The sequence below is a fragment of the Marmota marmota genome, unplaced genomic scaffold (genome assembly GCF_001458135.2).
Source record: "Marmota marmota marmota unplaced genomic scaffold, marMar, whole genome shotgun sequence".
Lineage (NCBI taxonomy): Eukaryota > Metazoa > Chordata > Mammalia > Rodentia > Sciuridae > Marmota > Marmota marmota.
The window spans coordinates 5,960,431-5,984,731 of record NW_026000079.1 but is presented as its reverse complement, the minus strand read 5'-3'; the positions used below and the strand labels follow the sequence as shown (position 1 = coordinate 5,984,731).

Below are 24,301 nucleotides of genomic sequence, written 5' to 3'. Positions count from 1 at the left end.
GGTGTCTATGTCTGTCTGTCTGTCTCTCTCTCTCTCTCTCACTCACACACTCTCTCTCTCACACACACACACACACACACACACACACACGCCCAAGGATAAGATATTCGATTTTGATGCAGAAAAGCCTAATGTAGAAAGGGTTTGTAATGGTAGGAGAGCTCTTCTCTGGATGGTACCAGGGAATTAGGAGCTTGGTAGGAACAAATGATGGTTTTCAGTTTCCTAAATTGTTAAAAAGAGAGAAGGCTAACCTTGTAGAAATTCAGGGTGAGTTTCAACCATCATAAAACCAATTTATTGTTCTTAGATGTTTAGCTGAACTTTACTTAAATTTTGGTGAAACTCTACAATTCTAAACATAAGCTCCTCTGGCAGTTTTGAAAATGGATAAAAAATAATGTCCCAGTTTAGAGACAGATTTACTGTTTTAGATAATCATTTTTATCATTCAAATTAGGATGAAGAGGTTATTTTGAAGAGTAGTTTCCTGCCAATAGGAAACCCCTAACTATATTGTTTTACCATTAAACTAGAGCTGGTCTTTTATACTGCTGACAAATGAAATACGGAGTGAAGAGCAAACTATAAGCTCTAGGAGATGCTTAACATCCATTGGAGTTAACTGGGGAGGGGTGATGTTAACTGTGTAGCATCTTAAAGCAGAAATTATCTTTTGCTTGTTCTTATACTTTGGTTGTTAAAGGTGATGGAGTTTGCTGTCTAGCCTCAGCTGCTTGGTGTGTAAAGAAAATGTATTCTGTCCTTTTATCATCCTTATTATTTGAACTATGGTACTACTTAATAAAATCAGCACTGATGTGGTGCTGTTGACAGTGAGACTATCTATCACACCAGTGTTCAGAGACTTTATCTGAAGTGTTTCCTTATCTCTATTTAACTTTTTTTTTTTTTTTAAGTACTGGAGATTTACCACTGAATTACATCCCAGTCCTTTTTTTTTTTTTTTTTTTTTTGCGACAGGACTTCACTAAGTTGCTTAGATCCTTGTTGAGTTGCTGAGGGTTGACCTTGAATTTGCTATCCTCCTATCTCAGCCTCCCAAAACCCTGGGGTTACAGACATGGGTCCTGGGATTACAGCCCTGGCTAGTTTAACTTCNGCTTAGTAGATAAAGTGTCCTTAGGTTTCAATTCCAGGACCAAAAAAAAGTAGTTTCAATTTTTAGCAGGAGCACAAATTATTTTGGGGGTAACTTTTACAATTGTTTCCTTCATCCCCCGGCCCCCCCCCCCACCCTTAACTGCAGAGGGGAAACTCCATAGGTCACAGAATTAAAGCTTTTTGCTTGAGATCTTTATAGTGGGGCCAGTCTCATGAGTTCTTTGTTCTGGTGGCTTTGTTCTAGTAAACGGCCATAATCTAGTAATTTGAGTGGTAGAGTTTTTTTGTATGTTTTTTTGTCTCTGTTCTTTGTATATACTTGTACGCCATTTTGTAGCCATCAGAATTCTTTATTTGTGTTTGAAGCAGGTCTCTATATTTTCCAGGGAGGCCTTTAACTCCTGGGTTTAAGGGAGTCTCCTGCCTCAGCCTGGAGTAGCTGGGATTACAGCTTTTTGCTAGAACCACTCAAGCTTAGCATCAGATATAATTAACTAGTCTTATAGGTATCCAGCATCAGAGATTAATTGGTAAAATGTACTTGCAAGTTAGCTTTGAGTATCAAAATAGTATGTTTTACTTGTGAATATGAGCTCTTCTGATTAATACTTTTGCTCAAATGTGTGCTAGGTAGTAGCTTAAATATTTTATTTGCCTGCTTTTCTTTGATAATATAATGGAAACTAGCCTGTGGAGTGAACTACCATAACACTAGACCAGAGGCAGAACTGAAAAGAGTAAAGGTGTTTTTTATCCTTTAAGTTGGATATTTTCTCTTCTAGAATTTTGGGGTATTACTTGACCTAAAGAAGGCAACAATGGGGCTGGGGTTGTGGCTCAGTGGTAGAGAGCTTGCCTAACATGTGTGAGGCACTGGGTTCAATTCTCAACACTACATATAAATAATAAGGTCTGTCAACAACTAATAAACATTTTTTTAAAAAAGATGTTGGTCATTAAATTAACAACAGCTAACACTTATTTTTAAAAAGAACAAAAAGAAAAAGGCGGCAGAAACAAGAAGAGCAAAATGAGCAGTATCTTTTTTCTCTTTGTGCTGGACATAGTTCATGACCAAGAATAAAAGTGTATTTCAGGAAGCATGCTGTTTCCTGATAGCCAGAGGGAATCTCTGTTTTCTGTGTTCTAAACCCAGCGCGAAGTTCAGTCTAATGAGCGTGTTTGGATTGATATTTCCTAGAGGAAACCCCTTCTTATCCCATTTGCCCTGTTGTTTCCTCACACCCTTTTTCCATCAAAAAAGCATTTAGGAGCTGGGATTGTGGCTCAGCAGTGGAGCACTTGCCTAGCACGTTCGAGGCCCTGGGTTCGATCCTCAGCACCATATAAAAACAAATAAAATAAAGATATTGTGTAAAAAAAAAAAAAAAAGCATTTAATTTGCACATGTTCATCCTGTTTTGTTCATATCTCCTGTGAGCTTTTATTATTTACTGTTTTCTATTTGAAGTGAACTCAACTCCTCCATCTTTTTAAACTGTTTCCAGGCATTTTTCTTTCTCCTCCTTTGAAATTCCAGACTGTTTATTTGAAATGGCTACATACAATATATATTAACATAAATATCTGATTCCTGGAAAGTCTTCCTGTTGTTGGACTGCGAGGAAGACTTTAGCAAAAAGAGGACAAGTTCCTTGTAGGGGGAGAAAATATATAAAAAATATATATTTTTATATAAATATATATAATATATATATTTTATATAAATATATAATATATATATATTTATATAAATATATATAATTATTATTGTCTTTTATACTTAACTGAGCAATATGTCATTATCCCAGAATGAGCACTGTCCCAAAGGACCAGTGATGTTGGTGAAGGGTGTACTAAAGAGAGGTGAGCAAGGGAAGTTGTGGCGAGGGAATGGGAAGAGTTTTTGTTTGTTTGTTTTTAATGTATAGTTAGAGTATATTAGCTTTTTCTCTGTATAATGTAGGTAAACAAATCTGGTAAATAAAGAAGTCTGACGGCAGAGAAGTAACTTGGCTATATTTCTGATATAGAAATTATCAAGAGGATTGCTTGGATTGTTGGGACAGTTAGTGCTCATTATCTTCAGCTTTCTCTGTGGAAATATGTGCATTTTAGTTGAGCAAGACTCACTGTACTTGCAAGATAGAGCCAGATTTGGACATAGAATGAGGAGGTAGCAGTCTGCCAAAAATTTCAAATGCCTCTTGGCTGTGGGTAGATCCAGGTCTTTTAAGGAAGGACTTGGATTTGTTTCATATTTTTTTCATATTCAATTAATGTGTTGGTGCCAAGGGGTACATATTTGAGGCCTGAGAACCATGAAATTTGCCAGTGTGGTACTGGAAGCAAAAGTTCAACAGAAGAAAATAGAATTGTTTTACTTTTATTCCTGAGTTATTTTTCTTTAACTACTCCATTTTCCAAACTGGGAAACAGGCTGAGAGAGATTGTTACTAGTGGCAAAGATATTTGCTATTGAGGTGAATCTTTTTTGGTGGTGCTAGGGATTGAACCCAGGGCCTTGTGCATGTGAGGCAAGCACTGAGCTGTATTCCTAGCCCCACTGAAGTGAATCTCATGGAATTGTAGCTCATTCCTTGATCTGCTTTTAGTTGGCTCTTAGCTAAGGTGATTTCACAACTGGTAGATCGGACTGCTTTTAGGGTTTTGTTCCTTAGGAAAAACTGATATCTGCTGGGTAACAAAACTTAGGTCTTCTCTGAGCTATGGCTTGGTTTTTAGTCATTAGTGAGGGTGATGATGTATATATATATATATATTTAGCATTGTTTTTTAGAGCTTGTTTTCAATAATACTCCTCAGAAGGCATGATGACATTTCAAACACATTTCTATATCTTTTCATTTGGAGAACATATTGTGCCTCCCACCTGCAGGGATATAGTTAGAATGGCTTCCAGTATTCCAAGTTAACTTGGACTAGAGAGAGTGCTTCAGGTAGTTCTGCAAGCAACTGGGTTGATTTTGTTTTAGTTTTACTTTGTTGCAGGGAGTTTAGTTTTTTTTTTTTTTTAAATCACTATCTACTTATCAACAAAGAGTCCCCTGAAGGTTAACTTTTGCTTCCAAAAATGCTCCTTTGTGCATGTGTGACCTCACCCCCCTTTCTCCCACTCCAACTGAGTTATACCCCCAGCTCAAAGGAGCTGTGCTCTAATATAGGAATTATTGATTCATTTATGTATTAATGTTGCTAGATCATTGAATTGAATCTCTGGGAACACCTCCATGACCTGTGAAGCAAAATCCTGGTAGTCTGAGGAATGCACATCCGGCTAGCCTCTAGCATCCCCAAATTATATGTGTACTTCAAACCTTCAAGTCACTCACATGCTGCCTCTTAGTTTCTCATCTGGTGGATGATGTCATCTTATCTTGGGCGGAAATACTTCTGCTCTGAAAGCACAGGGAGAGGCTCTGCCATTAAGGCCAATTCTGTTTTGTCCCACATGCTGGAGATGGAGAAAGACCTAACTCATTTCAGAGCAATTCAGTATGTAACTCTTTGTTTAAATTATCTTGTCCTGGGCTGGGCCTATAGCTCAGTGGCAGAGCGCTTGCTTAGCATGGGTGAGGCACTGGGTTTGATCATTAGCACCATATAAAAAAATAAAATAAACAAAATAAAGGCATTCTGTCCATCTACAACTACAGTTTTTTTTTTTTTTAAATCATCTCCCTGCTGGGCGCTGTGGCACACGCCTATAGTCTCAGTGGCTCAGGAAGCTGAGACAGTAGAATTGCGAGTTCAAAGTGAGCCTTAGCAATGGCGAGGCGCTAAGCAACTCAGTGAGACCCTTTCTCTAAATAAAATACAAATAAGGCTGGGGATGTGACTCAGTGGCCGAGCGCCCCTAAGTTCAGTAACACCCCTCCACCCCATCCCACTCCCCCCAAAATTATCTCCTCCTTTAAGGTTCGCACATTTCTCCCTCTGAAATTTGTTTGCCCTTTTCATACCTCTCAGGATTACACTGTTTTTTCTCTTTTTCCTTTTATGTTTTCTTTTTCTTTCTTTCTTTAGTGCTGGGGATCTACCACTGAGCTATGTCCTCAGCTACATCCTTCTTTTTATTTATTCTCCCTAAATTGCGTAGGCTTGCTTTGACTTGTGGTCCTCCTGCCTCAGCCTCCTGCTTAGCTAGAATTACAGATGTGCACCACTGTGCATGGTCCTTCTTTGCATTTTTTTTTTAAATTCCTCTCAATATGGATTTTTGTCTCCAGTGGCTCAATAAGTAGTAAGCAGATTTATGGAGAATCACAGTGGTGTTTTGCCAAGTGACTAGAAACCAGCCCTTCCGGTACCTTTTTCATCATAAACCCGAGGTAGGGTGGGGCCAAGGACCAAAATGGAATGCTTCCCTGAAACTAGTACAGAGTTGCTCAGAAAAATTTTCTATAACCCAGTGTGATGATTCAGCTTTGTATTTTAGCAATAATTGACTGGGTTGTCTCTACTTTGGCATTTGGCTTGACTGGTTCAGCTGTTCTGAAATTACTTCAGTAACATTCGTGATTTCCCAACTTTTTTTCATAATTTAAAGGCTGTTTCCCCCCTACCATGTCTTGGCATCTGAGATATGCCAGAATTGGGTATCCCTGTTTTAAATAAGTCATTTGATATTTGAGGAATATGGTTTCCTTTTTCAAAGTGAACTTCTTACTTTGATTCAAGTGGGTTATGAGCTCCCATTTTTACCCCATATACAGATTGCAGAATCACATCAGTTACACATCCATTGATTTACATATTGTAAAAGTGTGAAATATGATATATCAAGAACTATGTAATGTTTTGAACAACCAACAATAAAAAATTAAAAAAAAAAAAACAAAGTGAACTTCTTATATGTGTTAATGTACTTTTATTCAAGTTGTAGTAGTATGTACCAAAGTAATATATAGTTGAGAAAAACTACATAAAGGAGGGGCCGGGTTGTGGCTCAGTGGGCAGAGCGCTTGCCTAGCATGCTTGAGGCACTGAGTTCAATCCCTGGCACCACATAAAAATACACAAATAAAATAGATGTTAAAAAAAAAAAAAAAAAACTACATATAGGAATTAGGGTTATTTTTAGCTTGGGATTGTCAACAGCATTCTAGGCATTTATTTTTATTTAAATTTTTTTCTTCTAGCTTTTCTTTGCCAGCAGTATAACATGATCCCATAAGCTTGAGTTATGTGTATGTGAGGGTGGGGGTGGGGGTCAGGCTGTTGAGTAGTGGCATACTGGGAATTATGGGTTACAAAGCAAAGCGAGGTTTCAAGCAGGAGCCTAAAGAAATGTCTTTCTATGGTCTGTTGGCTATTTCAGAACTTTAGAAGTATAATAGTCAATTCAATAGAAAGAAACATCTGAAGGGGGGAAAGAAAAAAAAAGAATATTTTAGTATGCCAATGAAAACATTTGCTGGAAAAAAAAAGCAAAGAGAATAACAATACACATTCTTGTTGATGTTCTTTAATTGTTTAATTATGTAATGTACATAATAAATTTTTTTGTTACAGTTTATGTAGTTAAAGAAAAATAGAAACTTAAAAATCTGATCCCCAAAAAAGAGATGTTGTATTTTAATATTTTGGTATGTATTTTTCTGGGTGTTTTATACATGTGTAAGTGTATGTAAATATTTTATGAAAAATTATATCAGGGTCTGGAAATGTACTTCAGTGATAGAGTGCTTGACTAGCATGCACAAGATGCTGTTTGGTCTCTAGCACCAATAAAAAGAAAGAAGAAAAAGATACTATACTATATTTTAAAAAAACTTTTTTACTCAACAATTTCTTATGATACCATAAATACACATCAAAATTATAGTTTTTAATATTCTGTTAAACTATATTTTAATTGATAATGCCTATCTCCTTGTTCATATAGGTTTTTTCCAGTTATGGTACTTAGACATTCATAGTTATTTTATATAGTGCTATAGTAAACATCTTTATATATATATCTTTGGATAGAAGCCTGTATGTAGAGGAGCCTTATATCTGAAAAATTTGGCCAATTTGAATTCACTCAAGAGTAAAATGATTTGGAGTACAAGTTTTGTGACTACTCTAGGAATTTTTGTGCTAGAGCTGAGCTGGTCCGTCTGTATTTTTGGACACTTACCTGGAATTTCAAAAAATCATTTTATATTTCACAGTATGGTGCTAGAGATTAAGCCAGGCCGTGTTCATAATTTTAAACTTCATAGTTTTTTTTTGTCTTTTCTTAAAATCTGCTGTTAAGCAAGTAGAATCCCAGAAGTAAGTGGTAACTTTCTGTTTTTTCCTCATTAGGTTTCAACTTTCTGTGCTGTGGGGTCAACCATAAGAGAGGTAGATCTGATGTGTATCTGTGATGAAGAAGCATGAGCTCCTTGCAGTAACTAGCTGCTAGCTCCTCTTCCCCATAACAGTTGCACACTTTTTGTAGTGATAGTGCATGATCTTCTGAGAAGGCTGTGGATGTCTTGAAAACATTATTTGACTGTAGCTCCCATGTCTCTCTGCCTTCTCCAAAAAAAGGTTGCTATCTTAACAGAGGTGTCTTTTCTCATAGTTCTTCTTGTTTTAGTAAACTAGTCTCAGCTCTTTTCAGTTTCCCTTTCTGTTGCACCTCTCATTTTCCTTTAACCTTTCCTATCATATTGATGGGACTTCACCATTAATAAAATAATAGATGCTAATATTTATTGAGCACTTACAATGCTAAGTCCGTACATGACATCTTATTTATTTATTTATTTTTTAATGGTGCTGGAGATTGAAACCAGGGCTTCAAAGAGCTCTGTCACTGAACTACATCCCTACCTGCTATTTCTGAATTTTATGGATGTAATAATAAGGCCTAGAGAAGTTTTGACCAAATGTGCACAAGGTTGCCTTTTAGTAAATGATGAATCTAATATCCAAACCTAACAACCGAGGTGTTCTGATTGTAAAGCCTATATTGCTACCCACTGTGTTGTTATTGTTCCCCTTGCTGATTGGTTGTTTTGTTTTTGTTGGTGCTGGGGATTAAACCCAGGGCCTGTCACATGCTGGGCAAGTGCTCTACCGCTGAACTATACCTCTGACTCCCCTTACTAATCTGAAAGTCTGCGTGTGAACTAACTTGGCTTTATTTCTATACTTATTTATTTGGTACTGGGGATTGAACCCAAGGGTGCTGAACCTATTTTTTATTTTAAGATAGAATCTCTTGAGTTGCTGAGCTGACTTTAAAGTTGCAATCCTCCTGCCTCAGCCTCCTGAGCCACTGGGATAATAGGCATGTGCCATCTTGTGTGGCAGGATGGATAGCTAATTCTGTATTCAATTCCAAGATACTGAAAACAAAATAAACTTTTTTTTCCCATTGCAAATACAGCAGCGACAAGTCTTAATACTTTTAATCAGAACAAGTCATATACCAAAAAGTAAACTCTAGTCTGAGACAAATAGTACTTTGTTTTCCCCCCCCATTAAAATGCTTGATGTCTTAATGCAGAGGCAAAGGTACTTCTGACCTGGTTATGGTGGCACTTACCTGTAGTGCCAGCTTTTCAGGAGGCTGAGGCAGGAGGATCACTTGAACCCACAAGTTCAAGAGGAGCCTAGCCTGAGCAACACAGTGACACCCCATCTCAAAAAGGAAAAAAAAAAAAAAAAGGTACTTTCTCCTGCTACTTACTAGTGCTACTAGTGAGGACTTTAACATCTATAAAGCTGTGAAACTGCTTTTTTAAGTATCAGACTTAACAGTTGCTCTTCTGGAGTATTGTCCTGTCTACTACCACCTTCCTGCCTCTCTTCCATCACACTGGGGATTGAACCCAGGGGTCCTCACCATTCAGCTGCATCCTCAACTTTTTTTTTCCCCCAGTCTCTATACATCAGTTTTTATTGGAACACAGCCCTGCCTGTTCATTTACATATTGTCTACAGCTGTTTCACACTCAGGTGGTTTGTTGGTTGGGCCAGAGACTCTGTGGCTCTGGCCCTCTACAGCAAAAGGTTGCCAACCTCTGCTTTAGAGTTAGGTTTCTATCCTGTGTTTCAGCAAAGATTGGTCATATGTGAAGTAGGAAGATGTGAGCCCCAGGCAGGGAGGGACAAGGAGAACAGGGTCCATAAGTTTGGACTGAAGAGACCAGAACTTAGTGATCCTAGAAAAGGAAAGCTGGAGTAAGGCAGCAGGAGCCAGCAAGGTACAGGGGACAGGCAGAGGGAGGAGACATGGGCATGGCACCCTTGCACACTTCATCAGCAAAGGGCCAGTCTATGCCTGCTTGTTCTGCTTCATTTTATAGCCTCCATGTAATTAGAACCTTAAATCTCATGTACCAGTTCACCACGGTTCCTGATCTGTCACTGAGGTCAAAACGATGTTGGGGGGCTGGGTATGTGGCTCAAGCAGTAGCGCGCTTGCCTGGCATGCGTGCAGCCTGGGTTCGATCCTCAGCACCACATACAAACAAAGATTATGTCCGCCAAAAAACAATAAATATTTAAATTCTCTCTCTCTCTCTAACTATCTCTCTCTCTTTAAAAAAAAAAAAAAAAAACAATGTTGGGGTGTCATCATGGCAGAAACTAAAAGCAGTTCTGTCTGGTGGCATGATAATGTAAGACAGAGACATCATTTTCAACTTTCTAATAACCTTGCTTTAAGAAATAAAAAGAAGCTGACTAGCCGGGTACTGGGGCACATGCCTGTAATTCCAGAGACTCTCAGAGGCTGAGGCAGGAGGATCCCAAGTTCAAGGCTAACCTCAACAACTTAATGAGACCCTGTCTCAAAATAAAAGACCTTGGCACTTAGTAGTTAGAGCTCCCCTGATTTCAATTCTTAGTACCAAAGGGGGGGAGAGAGAAGGACAGGGGGAAGGGAGGGAGGGGTGTTTGTGTGTATCATCTGGTGAAATTAATCATGTTATTTATTTATTTATTGCTACCAGGAATTGAACTCGGGCACTAGACCACTGAGCCACATTCCCAAACCCTATTTTTTTTTTTTTTAGAAAGAGTGTGAGAGTCAGAGAGAGAGAGAGAGAATTTTTTAATATTTGTTTATTTTTTAGTTTTCGGTGGTCATAACATCTTTGTTTGTATGTGGTGTTGAGGATCGAACCCGGGCTGCACGCATGCCAGGTGAGCGCGCTACCGCTTGAGCCACATCCCCAGCCCGCAAACCCTATTTTGTATTTTATTTAGAGACAAGGTATCACTGAGTTGCTTACTGCCAGGCTTTTGCTAAGGCTGGTTTTGAACTCTTGATCCTCCTGCCTCGGCTTCCTTAGTTGCTAGGTTTATAGGCATATGCCATTGTGCCAGGCTTTAATGAAGTATTTCACTTACTCCAATATATCACTATTGTCATTTCAAATGTAATCATTGCAAAATTTGCTAGTGAGAGATTCTTTGTTTCTCTTTCATATGAAGCCTTTGAAATCCCCCGTGTATTTTATAGTTGACATTCTATCTTGATTTGACAATTTCATGATGCTAAACTTCCATCAGAAATACTTGGTCTGTAGTTATAATTTATAAAATTAACACTGGAAAAAGAAGATAAGATTCAAATTATTTCAAATATACTTAAGAATTTTTAAAATAAGTCAAATCAAGTTTCAGTTTTTAAATGTAAATTTAAATTAATTGAAATTTAACAAAAAAAGAAAAGAAAGTGAACAAAATTTAAAATTCAATTCCCAGTTGTTCTTGCCACATTTCAGGTCCTGGATAGCCCTGTATGGTTGGTGATGATAGTATTGGACAGAATGGCTCTAGACAAATCCTAGGACACAGGACTGCCATGCATGGCTCTCTGACACTTTCTGTCAACAAAGGGTAACAATTAATATTTACAGCAGGGCTGGGATGTGGCTCAAGCGGTAGCGCACTTGCCTGGAATGCGTGCGGCCCAGGTTCGATCCTCAGCACCACATACAAAGATGTTGTGTCCGCCGATAACTAAAAAATAAATATTAAAATTCTTTCTCTCTCTCTCTCTCTCTCTTTAAAAAAATTATTTAAAAAAAAATATTTACAGCACATAATCACTCTCTTTTTAAACTCCCTGAGTCACAGGAGAGAGAATACATAGTATCTTCATCTTGTCTGTCTGCAAATGTGTCCCCTGGAAAAGGTATCTTACCTCCTGGAATTCTAAAAAGGTTACCAGGAAGGAGGACAACACAGTATTCAAAAGGCAAAGGTTCAGAAAAGTCCCCAAAGTGGTTATGTTTCCCCACTCATTAAATCAATAACCAGGTCTTGTCAGCTTTCTCTATAAAATGTAAATGTTAGAGGACTATACTAAAGTATAGTCATCAAGGTTGTATAGTAACTGGCATAAAAATAGACAACAGAATAGAACTGGGAGCCCAGAAATAAATCCATATATCTAAGGTCAATTTGTTTTTGACAGGGTGCCAAACTTATTCACTGGAGAAAGGGTAATCTTTTTAATAAACGATGTTGGACAACTGGATGTCCACATTACAGAAGAATTGAGCCTCAAAAATTTACTTAAAATGTCAAAGACCTAAAGGTAACAGCTAAAATTCTACACCTTTAGGAGAAAATAAAATGGTTGATCTTTGTGACCTTGGATTAGGTAACAGTGTCTTAGATTTAACACCAAAAGCACAAGCAAACAAAGTAAAAGAACAGATGAATTATGCTTCATCCCATTTTTAAACTTAGGGTATTAAATGATACTATAATGAGGGAAAAGAAACCCATGTAACAGGAGAAAATACTTGAAAATCATATGCCTGTTAAGGATATAGTACCAAAAATGTACAAAGAACTTAAACAATGAAAAGAAAAACAACCCAAACAATTTTTTTAAGTGACCCAGGTTTTTGTTTCTGTTTTTGCTTTTTATATTGAGGATTGAACCTAGGGGCATTCCACCACCAAGTTAACCACCACCACTTTTTTTTTTTTTTTTTTTTTTTTTGAGACAGAGTCTCACCAATTTGCCCAGGTTGGCATTGAACTCGCCATCTTCCCCGCCTTGGCATCCTGAGCATCTAGAACCACAGATGTGCACCACTATGCCCAGCTGGGTGAAGGTTTTTAATAGTTCTTCAAAAAGAGAGCACAAATGACCAATAAGCACATTAAAAGTGATCCAAATTGTTAGTCTTCAGGCAAATGTAAATGAAAATCATGCAGCCACTAAGGTGTTATAATTAGAACACACAGAAAATAACAAGAATTGAAGAGCAGATAGAGACACTGGAGCCTCAGACATTGGTGGAGGGAATATAAACTGGTGCCGTCTCTGTGGAAAACAGTTTGGCAGTTCAGTTACTCACATGATTAAACGCAGGACTGCTCCATGGTGCAACAGCTGCTCAGCAGCATACAGTAGTCTGTGGGTCCCATCCCAGAACCACACACAAAAAAATAAAAAGTGAGTTACTTAACCACTTTCAGGAGTATATCTCCCAAGAGAATTGAAAACACATGTTCATATAAAAACTTGTACATCAATATTCATAGCATCATTATTCATGATAGCCAAAAGTCCCCAACTCTTTTTATCTTCTGTTGAGTCCTGTTATATTTTGGGGGCCTTGAATTTCTGATCCTCCTGCCTCAGCTTCCTAAATTGATGGAATTATAGGTATGTGCCACCGTTCCTGGAAGTTTCCTGCTATTTTTGCCAGTGACATTGATGCTTGCTGCCACAGGAACTGAATATTGTTAATTTCATCAAGAGGAACTGAGGACTGTACTCTTAATCCTCTATCAGTAAGATTGAAGGATAGATCCCCTTATCCCAAAAGAAGGTAGAACCTCAAGGGAAAAAAATTCGCATTTATATTATCCTTAACAAATCTGAGGGATATGTGTGTGTATTGCTGAGGATTGAACACTGAGCTATATTCCCAGTTCTTTTCTCCTCCACATTTTTTTATTGGCACATTATAATTTTATGTAATAGTGTGATTATTTGTTACATATTGGTACATGCACATAATGTAACAATATAATTTGTCCAGTATCCTTTCCCAGGACTTTTCCCTTTCACCTTGCCTCATCCTAGTCCTTGTTATTTTTATTTTTGAGACAGGGTCTTGCTAAGTTGCCAAGGCTGGCCTCGAACTTATGATCTTCTTGCCTCAATTTTCCAAGTAGCTGGAATTTGCAGGAATGAGCCATCATACCCAGCCCCTTTGGAATCTTTTAAATAAAATTCAATAAATACTGCAGAAAGTATTTCTACAGACAGTCTCCAATTTTTTTTTTTTTTTTTGGAGGAATGGTGGGGGTATAGGAGTGTAGCTCTGTGGTAGAGTGCTTGCTTAGTATTCATGAGACCTTGAGTTTGATCCTTAGTATGAAATTATTATTGAATTTATTTTTTAAGGGTTCTTAGAGTTTTTTTTTAAATATTTATTTTCTAGTGGTAGTTGGACACAATACCTTTTTATAAAAAGTTTTTATCTTTATTTATTTTTTATGTGGTGCTAAGGATCGAACCAGTGCCTCGTACATGCTAGGCGAGCGCTCTGCCACTGAGCCACAACCCCAGCCCCACAATTTTTATGTGGTCCTGAAGGTCTAACCCAGGGCCTCGCATGTGCAAGGCGAGTACTCTACCGCTGAGCCACAACCTCAGCCCTGTATTAGGGTTTTTTAAGGGTTTTTGTCTTATAGTTTTTTGCCCCCAATCAGCAAGTAAGTTTTACCCATTACATTTGATAGATGTTTCTTAAGTTCTTAAAGAAGTTCCATTCCATGTAATGTTTTCAGGGCCAAATGTATTTGTAAGCTTTTAAAGTGTTATTATTAAGTGTAAGTTGTGTGATTGTAAGATAAATAACCTTGGGGCTGGGGTTGTAGCTCAGTGGTAGAATGCCTGCTTCACACACATGAGGCACTGGGTTCGATCCTCAGCACCACATAAAAAGAAATAAATAAAGATTGTATCATCTACAGCTTAAAAAAAATTAAAAAAAAAAAGATAAATAACCTTTCTAAACTGGGTATGGTGCCTATAATCCCCGTGCTCAGGAGGCTGAGACAGGAGGATTACGAGCTCAAAGCCAGTCTCAGCAATTTAGCAAGACCTTATCTCAAAATAAAGAATAATAAGGGCAGAATTTGTGGCTCTGTTGTTATGTGCCCTGGGTTCAATTTCCTGATACAAAAGACAAAAAACAACCTTTCTAAAAAAATCTATCAGCATTGAAGCTTAGTGATACATTGAAGTAGAGGGGGTTGATGCCTAAATAAGAAAGCAGAAATAATAATTCAGTATTTGAACTAGGGCAGAGATGTATTAAATATGAACAAATGAACCAGAGCAGGATCTGGGAGTGTAGCTCAGTAATATAGCCTGTGCTTAATATGTGCGTGGCCCTGAGTTCAGTCAGCAGCACCAAAAAAAAAGAAATAGTACAAAGGCCAATGGGCATGGTTGAGCATGTCTGTAATCCCAGCTAGTAGAGGCTGAGGCAGAAGCATTGTGAGTTCAAGGCCAACCTGGGCAATTTATTGAGACCCATCTCAGAGAGGGGGGGGCGGTGGGGATTATAGTGTCCCTGGGTCTAATCCCCAGTATCAAAAAGAGAAAGTAATCAAGAAAGAAAGAAAATCAATCTAGTGAGGACAAGCTGGTGTAGGACTAACTATAGCATTTATGGCCAGGTTGTCAGACTATAGTTTCTTTTATCTTGGGCAGTACATGACACATTTCCAAGTATAGACTGACAGTAAAAAGTTGGGGGTTAGATGGGGGAATGGCAGAATCCAAAATCTTTGTAAGAAAAATTTCCTCTAAAGAAGGGTAATTTTGGGCTGGGGATGTGGCTCAAGCGGTAGCGCACTCGCCTGGCATGCATGTGGCCCCGGGTTCGATCCTCAGCACCACATACAAACAAAGATGTTGTGTCCGCCGAAAAAAACTAAAAAATAAATATTAAAAAAAATTAAAAAAAAAAAAAAGAAGGGTAATTTTTTTCAGTACTGGGAATTGAACCTAGGAGTGTTGTACCACTGAGTTATATTCCCAGCCCTCGTGATGATGAATCATATTCTCTTTAAAAATTGTCTGACAGACATTCCCAGGCCAAGTGTTGCCATGTGAGGTGTTTTTTCCTTTCATTTGTACACTTCTTAAAAAATTCTCTCTCTCTCTCTCTCTCTCTCTCTCTCAAAAAAAAAAAAAAAAGATTTCTCAGGGCTGGGATTGTGGCTCAGTGGCAGAGTGCTTGCCTTGCATGTATGAGGCATTGGGTTTGATCCTCAGCACCACTAGAAAATAAAATAAATAAATAAAATAAAGGTATTATGTCCATCTACCAAAAAAAAAAAAAAGATTTCTTTTTAGTTAAGTACAAAGAACAATTTTCCTGATGAACTGAAATTAAATTCCATGCATGTATCAATTTGTCAGGATGAGCAGAACTACTAGGTATAACTATAAAGCTCTAATTAAAAAAAAAAAAAGGTATAACTGGGCACGGTAGCGCATGCCTGTAATCCCAGCAACTCCAGAGGCTGAGGCAGGAGGATCATAAGTTCAAAGCCAGCTTCAGCAAAATCAAGTCACTGAGCAACTCAGACCCTATCTAAATAAAATACAAAATAAGGCTGGGGATGTGACGCAGTGGTTGAGTGCCTGAGTTCCATCCCCGGTACCCTTCCCCTCCCCTCAAAAAAGAAGATGGTACAATTAAGCCAGGGATCATAAAAGCCATCTATTAAAAAACTATAGAGGAGCTGGGGTTGTGGCTCAGTGGCAGAGCATTTACACATGTGAGGCACTGGGTTCGATCCTCAGCACTACATAAAAATAAATAAAATAAAGGTAGAGAACTGTAGAGATTGCAACATTTAATTGTTATATGAGTGTTTTTTTTTTTAAGAGAGAGAGAATTTTAATATTTTTTAGTTTTTGGCGGACACAACATCTTTGTTTGTATGTGGTGCTGAGGATCGAACCCGGGCCGCAAGCATGCCAGGCGAGCGCGCTACCGCTTGAGCCACATCCCCAGCCCAAATTGTTACATGAGTTTTTCAGATTGTGAATCATTCTAATTTCCAGATATTTGATTAGTTTTCTTACTAAAGTCATTTGGAAGGCAAGCTATCCTCACCACTATACCACCAACACTAAAGTCAATTAGAAGCTAAAAAAAAAATTGGTACAGATAGAAGTTGATTTTGCAATTGATTCTGCATTCGTACATCCTCATCTTGATTTTTACCATGAACAAGAATGTGGTGTTTCAAATTTACTTATTAGGAGTTGGGGATGTAGCTCAAGGGTAGAGTGCTTGCCTGTCATGTTCAAGCCCTGGATTCAACCCCCAGCACCTTAAATAAATAAAATTTATTAAATATATGTTCACTGAAGATGTGTAAGATAAATCTGTAGTTAATCTTATTATTTTTTTAAAAATATCTTTATTTTATTTATTTTTATGTGGTGCTGAGGATCAAACCCAGGGCCTCCCACGTGCTAGGTGAGTGCTCTACCGCTGAGCCACAATCCCAGCTCCTTATAAATATTATTAATATATGCCTTTGTCCACTTACATTTGAGAAAGACTTCAAGAGTGAATGTGTTTAGCTAAGTATGGTGACATGTGCTTGTAATCCCACGTTTGAGGCCAGCCTCAGCAGTTCATTGAGGTCCTAAGCAACTTAGTAAGACCCTGTCTTAAAAAATAAAAAGGTCTGGGGATGTAGCTCAGTGGTAAAGTGCCTCTGGGTTCAGTCTCCAGTAACCCCACCCCCCAAAAAAAGGTAGGTGTGTTTAGAAAGTGACCAAAATACCATATCAACAGAAAAATCTGCTCTGAAAGGTTAAATCTTCTCTTAATGGTTTGTTGTTCCATAACCTTCATTCATGATCACATTGAAGATACATGATCATACACATGATCAACAAAACAAAGTCAGTTCATGATCCCACCTGACTCTCTTTCCCTCCCTCTTTTCCTTTCTGTACTTCTCCCATTCTCCTTCCTCCACTAGACTTCCATTCAGTCATCTTTTTATTTATATTTGATTGGTTCTTCCTACCTATGCATAAAGGTAAAATTCCCTGTGGTATATTTATATATGCACATAACATGGTTTTTAAAGAATTCTTTCTACATTGCTCCCCCATTACCTGTTTGTCCTGTATGCCTCTTGATCTTCTACATTACCATTCTTCTCTTTATGTTATCCCATCTTTCCTTTCCCCTTCCTTTATTTTACTCTAGTGTCCGCAGATGAGAGAACGCATTCGACCTTTGAGTTTCTGAGTTTGGCTTTTTCCACTTTGCATGGTATTCTCCATTTCCATCCATTTAACCAGAAAATGTCATAATTTCATTCTTTTTTTATGGCTGAGTAGAACTCCATTATCCATGTGCACGTGTACACACACACACACACACACACACACAATTTCTTAACCCATTCCATTCATCTACTGATGGGCACCTGGGTTGATTCCATAATTTAGCTATTGGGAATTGTGTGGCTGTAAACATTGAGATGACTGTACTTCTGTAATACGCTGGTTTTAGATCTTTTGGGAGAATACCAAGGAGTTGGAGAGCTGGGTCATATGGTGGTTCCATCACCCAAAATGTAAAAGTGCACCTTTCCCCCCACAGCCTCTCTAGCATTTATTATTTCTTCTTGATCATTGCCATTCTGACTGGAGTAAGATGAAATCTTAGTGTAATTTTGATTTACATTTCCCTAGTTGCTAAAGATGTTAAACATCTTTTCATATATTTGTGGGCCATCTGTGTTTCTTCTTTTGAGAAGTTTCTGTTTAGTTTTTTTTTTTTTTTTTTTTTTNCCCAGCAGCTTGGGAGGCTGAGGCCCTAAGCAACTCAAGTGAGACCCTGTCCCTAAACAGAATACATGTATATATGTATACATAATACATATATATTTGGGGTGGGGGTTTGGTGTTATGCTTTTTGAGTTATTATATATTTTGGAGAAGTAGCTGGACAAGATTTCCTCCCATTTCTGGGAGATTTCTGTAGGCTGTCTATTCACACTCTACATATAGCTATTCAGTTTTCCCAGTACCATTTGTTAAAAAGGATATCTTTAAAATATATTTTTAACACTTTGTCAAATATTAGATGGCTGAAGGTATATAAGTTTGTCTTTGTGCCTTCTATTCTGTTCCATTGGTCTTCATGTCTGTTTTGATGCCAGTACCATTCTGTTATTATTTCTACAGCTCTGTATTATGGTTTCAGGTCAGGTATTGTGACGTTGACTTCAGTTTTCTTGCTTAGTATTGCTTTGGCTATTCTGGGTCTCTTAGTCTTCCAAGTGAATGTTAAAAATGTTTTTTTCTACTTCTGTGAAGAATGTCATTGGTATTTTGATATGGATTGCTTTGAATTTGTATACTGCTTTTGGTAGTATGGTCATTTTGACAATATTAGTTCTGCTTATCCAAGAACATAGAATGTCTTTCCATCTTCTAAGGTCTTTGATTTCTTTCTTTGGATGTTCTGTTATTTTCATTGTGGACCTCTTTTGCCTCATTGGTTAATCAATTCCCAGTTAGTTTGTTTTTGTTTGTTTGTTTGTTTGTTTGAGGCTATTGTGAATTGAATGGTTTTCCTGATTTCTTCCTTGGTTGAATCACTGTTGGAGTATAGGAAAATTATTGATTTAATGGGTGTTGATCTTGTATCTTGCTACTTTGCTGAATTCATTTGTAAGCTATAGAAGCCTTCTGGTGGTTTTGGGGGCTTCTAGATATAGGATTATGTCATTAACAAACAGATAGTTTGACTTCTTTTCCTATTTGTATCCCCTTGATTTCCTTTTCTTGCCTGATAACTGGCTCATGTTTTAAGGACTGTATTGAATAGGAGTGGTGAGAGTAGATAGCCTTGTCTTGTTCTTGATTTAGAGGAAATGCTTTTTTCGTCTTCCTGCATTCAGTATGGTATTGACTTTGGATTTGTTATAAATGGCATTTATGATTTTGAGGTAAGTTCCTTCAATCCCTAGCTTCTCCAGTGTTTGTGTGTGTGTGAGTGTTTTTTTTTTTTTTTTTTTTTAATTTGTTTTGTCTTCTTTTTTGATGCCTGAGATTGAACCCAGGGGCTCCAACCAATGAGTCACATCCCCAGCCCTTTTTTCCTTTTTAAATTTTTATCTAGTGGTAGGGTCTCACCGAGTTGCTTGGGGCTTCACTGAATTGCTGAGGCTGGTTTTGAATTCTTGATCCTCCTGCCTCAGCCTCTCAAGCCACTGGGATTACAGGCATGAACCATTCTGCAAGGCCTATGTATTGTTTTTTTTTTTTTTACTCTAAATTTCATCGATTTTTGCCTCTGATCTAAATTATTTTCTGTCTTCTGGTTTTAGAGTTAGTTTGTTTTTCTTCTTCTAAAGCCTTGAGGTGGAACATAAACTTTATTTGGGATCCTTTTTTTTTTTTTTTTTTCCAGTGTAGACACTTAGTGCTATATATTTTTCCTCTTAGAACTACTTTCATGCTGTCATAGAGATTTTGATAAGTTGTATCTCTGTTATTATTTGTTTCTTGATATTTTAAAAAACTTTTACTTTTTTTTTTTTTAATATTTATTTTTTAGTTTTTGGCGGACATAACATCTTTGTTTGTATGTGGTGCTGAGGATCGACCCTGGGCCGCACGCATGCCAGGCGAGCGCGCTACCCCTTGAGCCACATCCCCAGCCCCAAACTTTTACATTTTTATTAGTACTAAAATTTTGCAAATTAGGATCTAAATGAAGAAAACAAAACACTTGAATGGTTAACTTTGTACATGTAAATGAGGAAACAGCCTGGAATGTAAGATAATTATAGTGCCTAACACTTTACATGAGAACCAAACTGTCCTCTTAGTGTCTAGAAAACCCATGTTTGTAGGGATGCTACTTGATATTGGCTATGTATAGGCACTTCAGATAATCTAACAATCGTTATAATCTTTTTTTCAAACATATAGGAGATGCCATAAAAGATATTGAATTTGATATCCAAAAATCTCAATGTAACAATATGTTTGCTGCACAAATCTCATCCAACTATTCCTTACATTCAATATTGTTTCTTGATTTTTATTAGATTTCTTCTGTGACCCATTCTTCATTTAAGAAAGTATTTTTCAATTTCCATGTGAATGCTTCTTTATCATTTTGACATTATTTTCTCAATTTTATCTTCCTCATTTCCATAAATCAGCTTTCTACCTGTTTTATAGGAGGGAAGTACCATAGATTTGCTCTAAAGTACTATAGATAATACCTTAAAAGAATAAATTATCAGGTAACACCTCAGGGTCTCTATTGGGTCCTGGGTATCTCTTATATCTTTTCTCTTTCAGTGTGACTTTTGACTCTGATGGTTAAATGTATTAAGAGTAATTACATTACCTACAGGTTTGAGGCCAGCCTGGGCTAGCAAGAACCTGTCTCAAAAAAATAAAAGAACTTGGGATATAGCTCAGTGGTAAAGTGTCCTGGGTTCAATTCCCACAATTGGAGTAGGGAAGACAAATTGTGTTTCTCAGAGAAAATATGACCACTTGAATAAGAAAAGGGGCTAGAACAATAATGAAATATGCATAAGGACTGCATAATGTATATTTTTGGTGTTGGGTTTTTTTGTTGTTTATTTGTTTGTTTGTTAATATTCTATTTAATAGCTGGGTGCAGTGGCACACACCTGTTTATCCCAGTGGCTTGGGAGGTTGAAGCAGGTAGATTGCAAGTTCAGAGCCAGCCTCAGCAACAGTAAGGCACTAAGCAACTCAGTGAGACCGTGTCTCTAAATAAAATACAAAAAATAGGGCTGGGGATGAGTGGTTGAATGTCCCTGAGTTCAATCCCCGGTACCCCCACCCCAAATATATATGTATTATGTATACATATATACATGTATTCTGTTTAGGGACAGGGTCTCACTTGAGTTGCTTAGGGCCTCAGCCTCCCAAGCTGCTGGGATTAAATTTGTGTGCCACTACATCTGGCTTGTATGGTTTTCTTATTCTCAGTTTGACAGTTTTTATTCTCATTTGAAGTGATATTTGAAAGCATTATTCAAAAGAATATGGTATCACTGAGCAAGAGTTTATGGTCTTATTTGATGTGCCTCAAACTTTGATTCTTGTAGTGTATTTGATAGAGATTGTGTGTATATGTGTGTGTGTATATATATATATATATATATATATATATATATACTTAAATTCTTTTTCTTTTTTTTTTAAGCAACATCAGTACCTGGAATCAAGAGAGCTATGGCATCTGCATCTGAGGTAAGTTTTATATACTTAAATTTTAATCCTGATATAAGAGGGTGTCTCTTTATAGCATCTTTATTTTCCCTCTGCTTAAGCATTGGAAATTAGGAAGGTTATTTTCTTTCTTTCTTATTTTGTGGAATTGGGTATGGAATCCAGGTTCTCAAGCATACCAGGTAAGTAATCTACCAACTAACTAGCTACATCCCAGCCCTAGACAGGTGCTTCCTCCCCCACCCCCACCCCCATGTTGTTTTTTATAATACAGAGATTGAACCCAAGGCCTGTGTACACTGGATAAGTGCTCTATGACTGAACTACATCCCCAGCCCTTTTCTTACTTGATTTTTTTGGTGCCTGGGATTGAACCCAGGGGTACTTAACCACTAGCCACATTCCCAGCACCACCCACCCCCTGCTTTTTTTTTTTTTTTTTTTTGTACTGGGGATTGAACCCAGGGCCTTGTGCATGCAAGGCAAGCACTCTACCACCTGCGCTATATATATCTTTAGCACCACCTTTTTATATTTTATTTAGAAACAAGTTCTTACTAAGTTGCTTAGGGTCTTGCTAAATTGCTGAGTCTGGCTTTGAACTCCCAGTCTTCCTGCCTCAGCCTCCCAAGTCACTGGGATTACAGGTGTCTCCACTGTGCCCAGCTCTAATTTTATTTTGAGACAGGTTCTTGCTGAATTGCTCAGGCTGGCCTCAAATATTTGGTGGGGAGGGTACCAGGGATTGAACCCAGTGTGGCTTAACCACTGAGTCACATCTCCAACCCTTTTTGTTGTTGTTGTAGCTAGACAGAATGACTTTATTTTAATTTTTTATTTTTATGTGGCACTAAGGATTGAACCCACGGCCTCATTCGTCTCATTTGTGCCAGGCAAGCATTCTGCCACTGAGCTACAGCCCCAGCCCTCCAGTGCTTTTTTGTATTTTATTTAGAGACAGGGTCTCACTGAGTTGCTTAGGGCCTCATTAAACTGCTGTGGCTGGCTTTGAACTTGCAATTCTCTTGCCTCACCATCCAGAACTGCTGGAATTTCAGGCATGTGCTACTGCACCCTGCTGGCTTCAAACTTTTAATCCTCCTTTTCAGCCTCCAGGATCACCGGAATTATAGGCATATACCACTTTACCTAACTCTTTTGTATATTTGATAAGCTACAAATTGTTACAGTTCTTCTTTTGTCATTTCATTATGAATATTAACAACCTCACATTTGTTGAACATTTCTTAATGTACCAATTGCAGTGTGTCTAAAACTTAACAGCAAATACTTTATTTAAGTGCCCTTTATAGATGTTCTTATTTAATCCTGCAAACAACCCCCAAGGACATAAATAACTGTTAGATAAGTGTTGTTATCTGTGTTTTACAGATGAAGAAAGTGAGGATTAGAGAGGTTCTGTAACTTGCCCAAAATTACACAACTATTAAGTGGTATTAATAAGGTTGAGATTCAAATCCAGGCAGTCTGGTATTGAAACTCATTCTTTTGTTTTGCTGTTACTTTTTCTTGTTCACATACCTTCAGTGCATAGGAAACACTTTTAATCACTAGGAATTCTATAACCTCCCAGCTTTTTCTTTTTTGTATAGAATATTTTTGTTTAACTTTTTCCCCATGAGTATTTCCCAGCCCTTCTCTCACTTCTTGCCTACCTCTTACATTTTGTTTCAGAGGCCTCAGAATGCAGACCCTTTGGATTAGGACTACAGGCTTTTCTGAGTATTATCATTATGAAGAATACCTTCATGTCTGTTGCACTGGCATCTTGGCTCTTGGGGAATAGCCTTTTAGATTCTGCTCTGTCTTATTCTTCCCCTATTTCAGGGGCTGTTTTGTGGGTGGAAAATAAAATTTCTGCTGGTGAATTCAGTTTGAGCAAATAACACTGAGACTGGGTTGCGGATTAGAGAAGTAGTAATTTCTAAAACAAAGCTGGTGAAACACTAAAGCCAGGTATGGTGGCAGCTTACAGGTACTTGGGAGACTGAGACAGGATGATTGCTTGAGCCAAGAAGTTCAGGATCAGGTCAGCTTGGGTAACATAGCAAAATTCCATACCAATTTAAAAAAAAAAGAAAAGTGTGAAACTCTGTTTCTAACCTGTCTTGCTTTTGTGGATGAAGTTATCCATTTTTATGGGGCTTCTATTCCCTGCTTTTGCTCTTTCTGCTTTTCTCTAATGATAATCATTTTATTTCTTGTCATCTTTCTCAGGCCAGAGGTGAAATATATGTCCTTTGGAATTTTCTTCTGATTTTTTTTTTTCCCAGTTAATACATTGGGAAGAAACTTGATAGCTGTGTATTTGCATGGGGTGGAACTTCTGATTTTTTATTGTTGTTGTAGATGGAATCAGTACCTTTATTTTATTTATTTACTTTCATGTGGCACTGAGGATTGTATTCAGTGCCTCATACATATGAGGCAAGCACTCTTCCACTGAGCTATAACCCCAACCTAAAGATTTTATAAAATGTTCTTGATCTAGAAAGGATGTGTTTAGGTTTTGTATGTTTTAATATACCATCAGTATAGCTATTTGTTGTATTAACATGGAAATCATATTTTGATCTTGATTCTATTTTCTAGGTGCCTTGTGCCTCTACACTGCCCATCAAGAAAATAGGCCACCGAAGTGTGGATTCCTCAGGAGAGACAACATATAAAAAGGTCAGTCTCACCAGCCGCAGTGGCACACATCTATAATCCCAGCAACTTGGGCAGCTGAGACAGGAGGTTCACTAGTTCAAGGCCAGACTTAGCAACTTAACAAGGCCCTAAGCAACTAGTGAGACCCTGTATCAAAAGAAAAAGTTTGGCTGGTGATGTAGCTCAATGGTAAAGTACCTTGTTTTAAATCCCCATTACAAAAAAAAAAAAAAAAGG

At 37.7% G+C, this 24,301-nt stretch overlaps 1 protein-coding gene and 1 non-coding gene across 3 annotated transcripts in view; both read left to right on the top strand.

The window, feature by feature from the left end:
* The window catches only part of Pip5k1a (phosphatidylinositol-4-phosphate 5-kinase type 1 alpha), a 46,054-nt gene that overhangs the window by 3,783 nt on the left and 17,970 nt on the right, over nucleotides 1-24,301 (top strand). For both annotated transcript variants that reach the window (XM_015502946.2, XM_015502945.2), the window contains exons 2-4: nucleotides 7,441-7,479; nucleotides 21,366-21,412; nucleotides 24,005-24,085. In XM_015502946.2, coding sequence (XP_015358432.1) covers nucleotides 7,441-7,479; nucleotides 21,366-21,412; nucleotides 24,005-24,085 — 167 coding nt within the window. The remainder of the gene's footprint in view (nucleotides 1-7,440; nucleotides 7,480-21,365; nucleotides 21,413-24,004; nucleotides 24,086-24,301) is intronic.
* On the top strand, nucleotides 6,374-6,509 carry LOC125620304. Its single transcript, XR_007351917.1, has one exon. It is a non-coding gene; the product is annotated as a small nucleolar RNA SNORA2/SNORA34 family (small nucleolar RNA).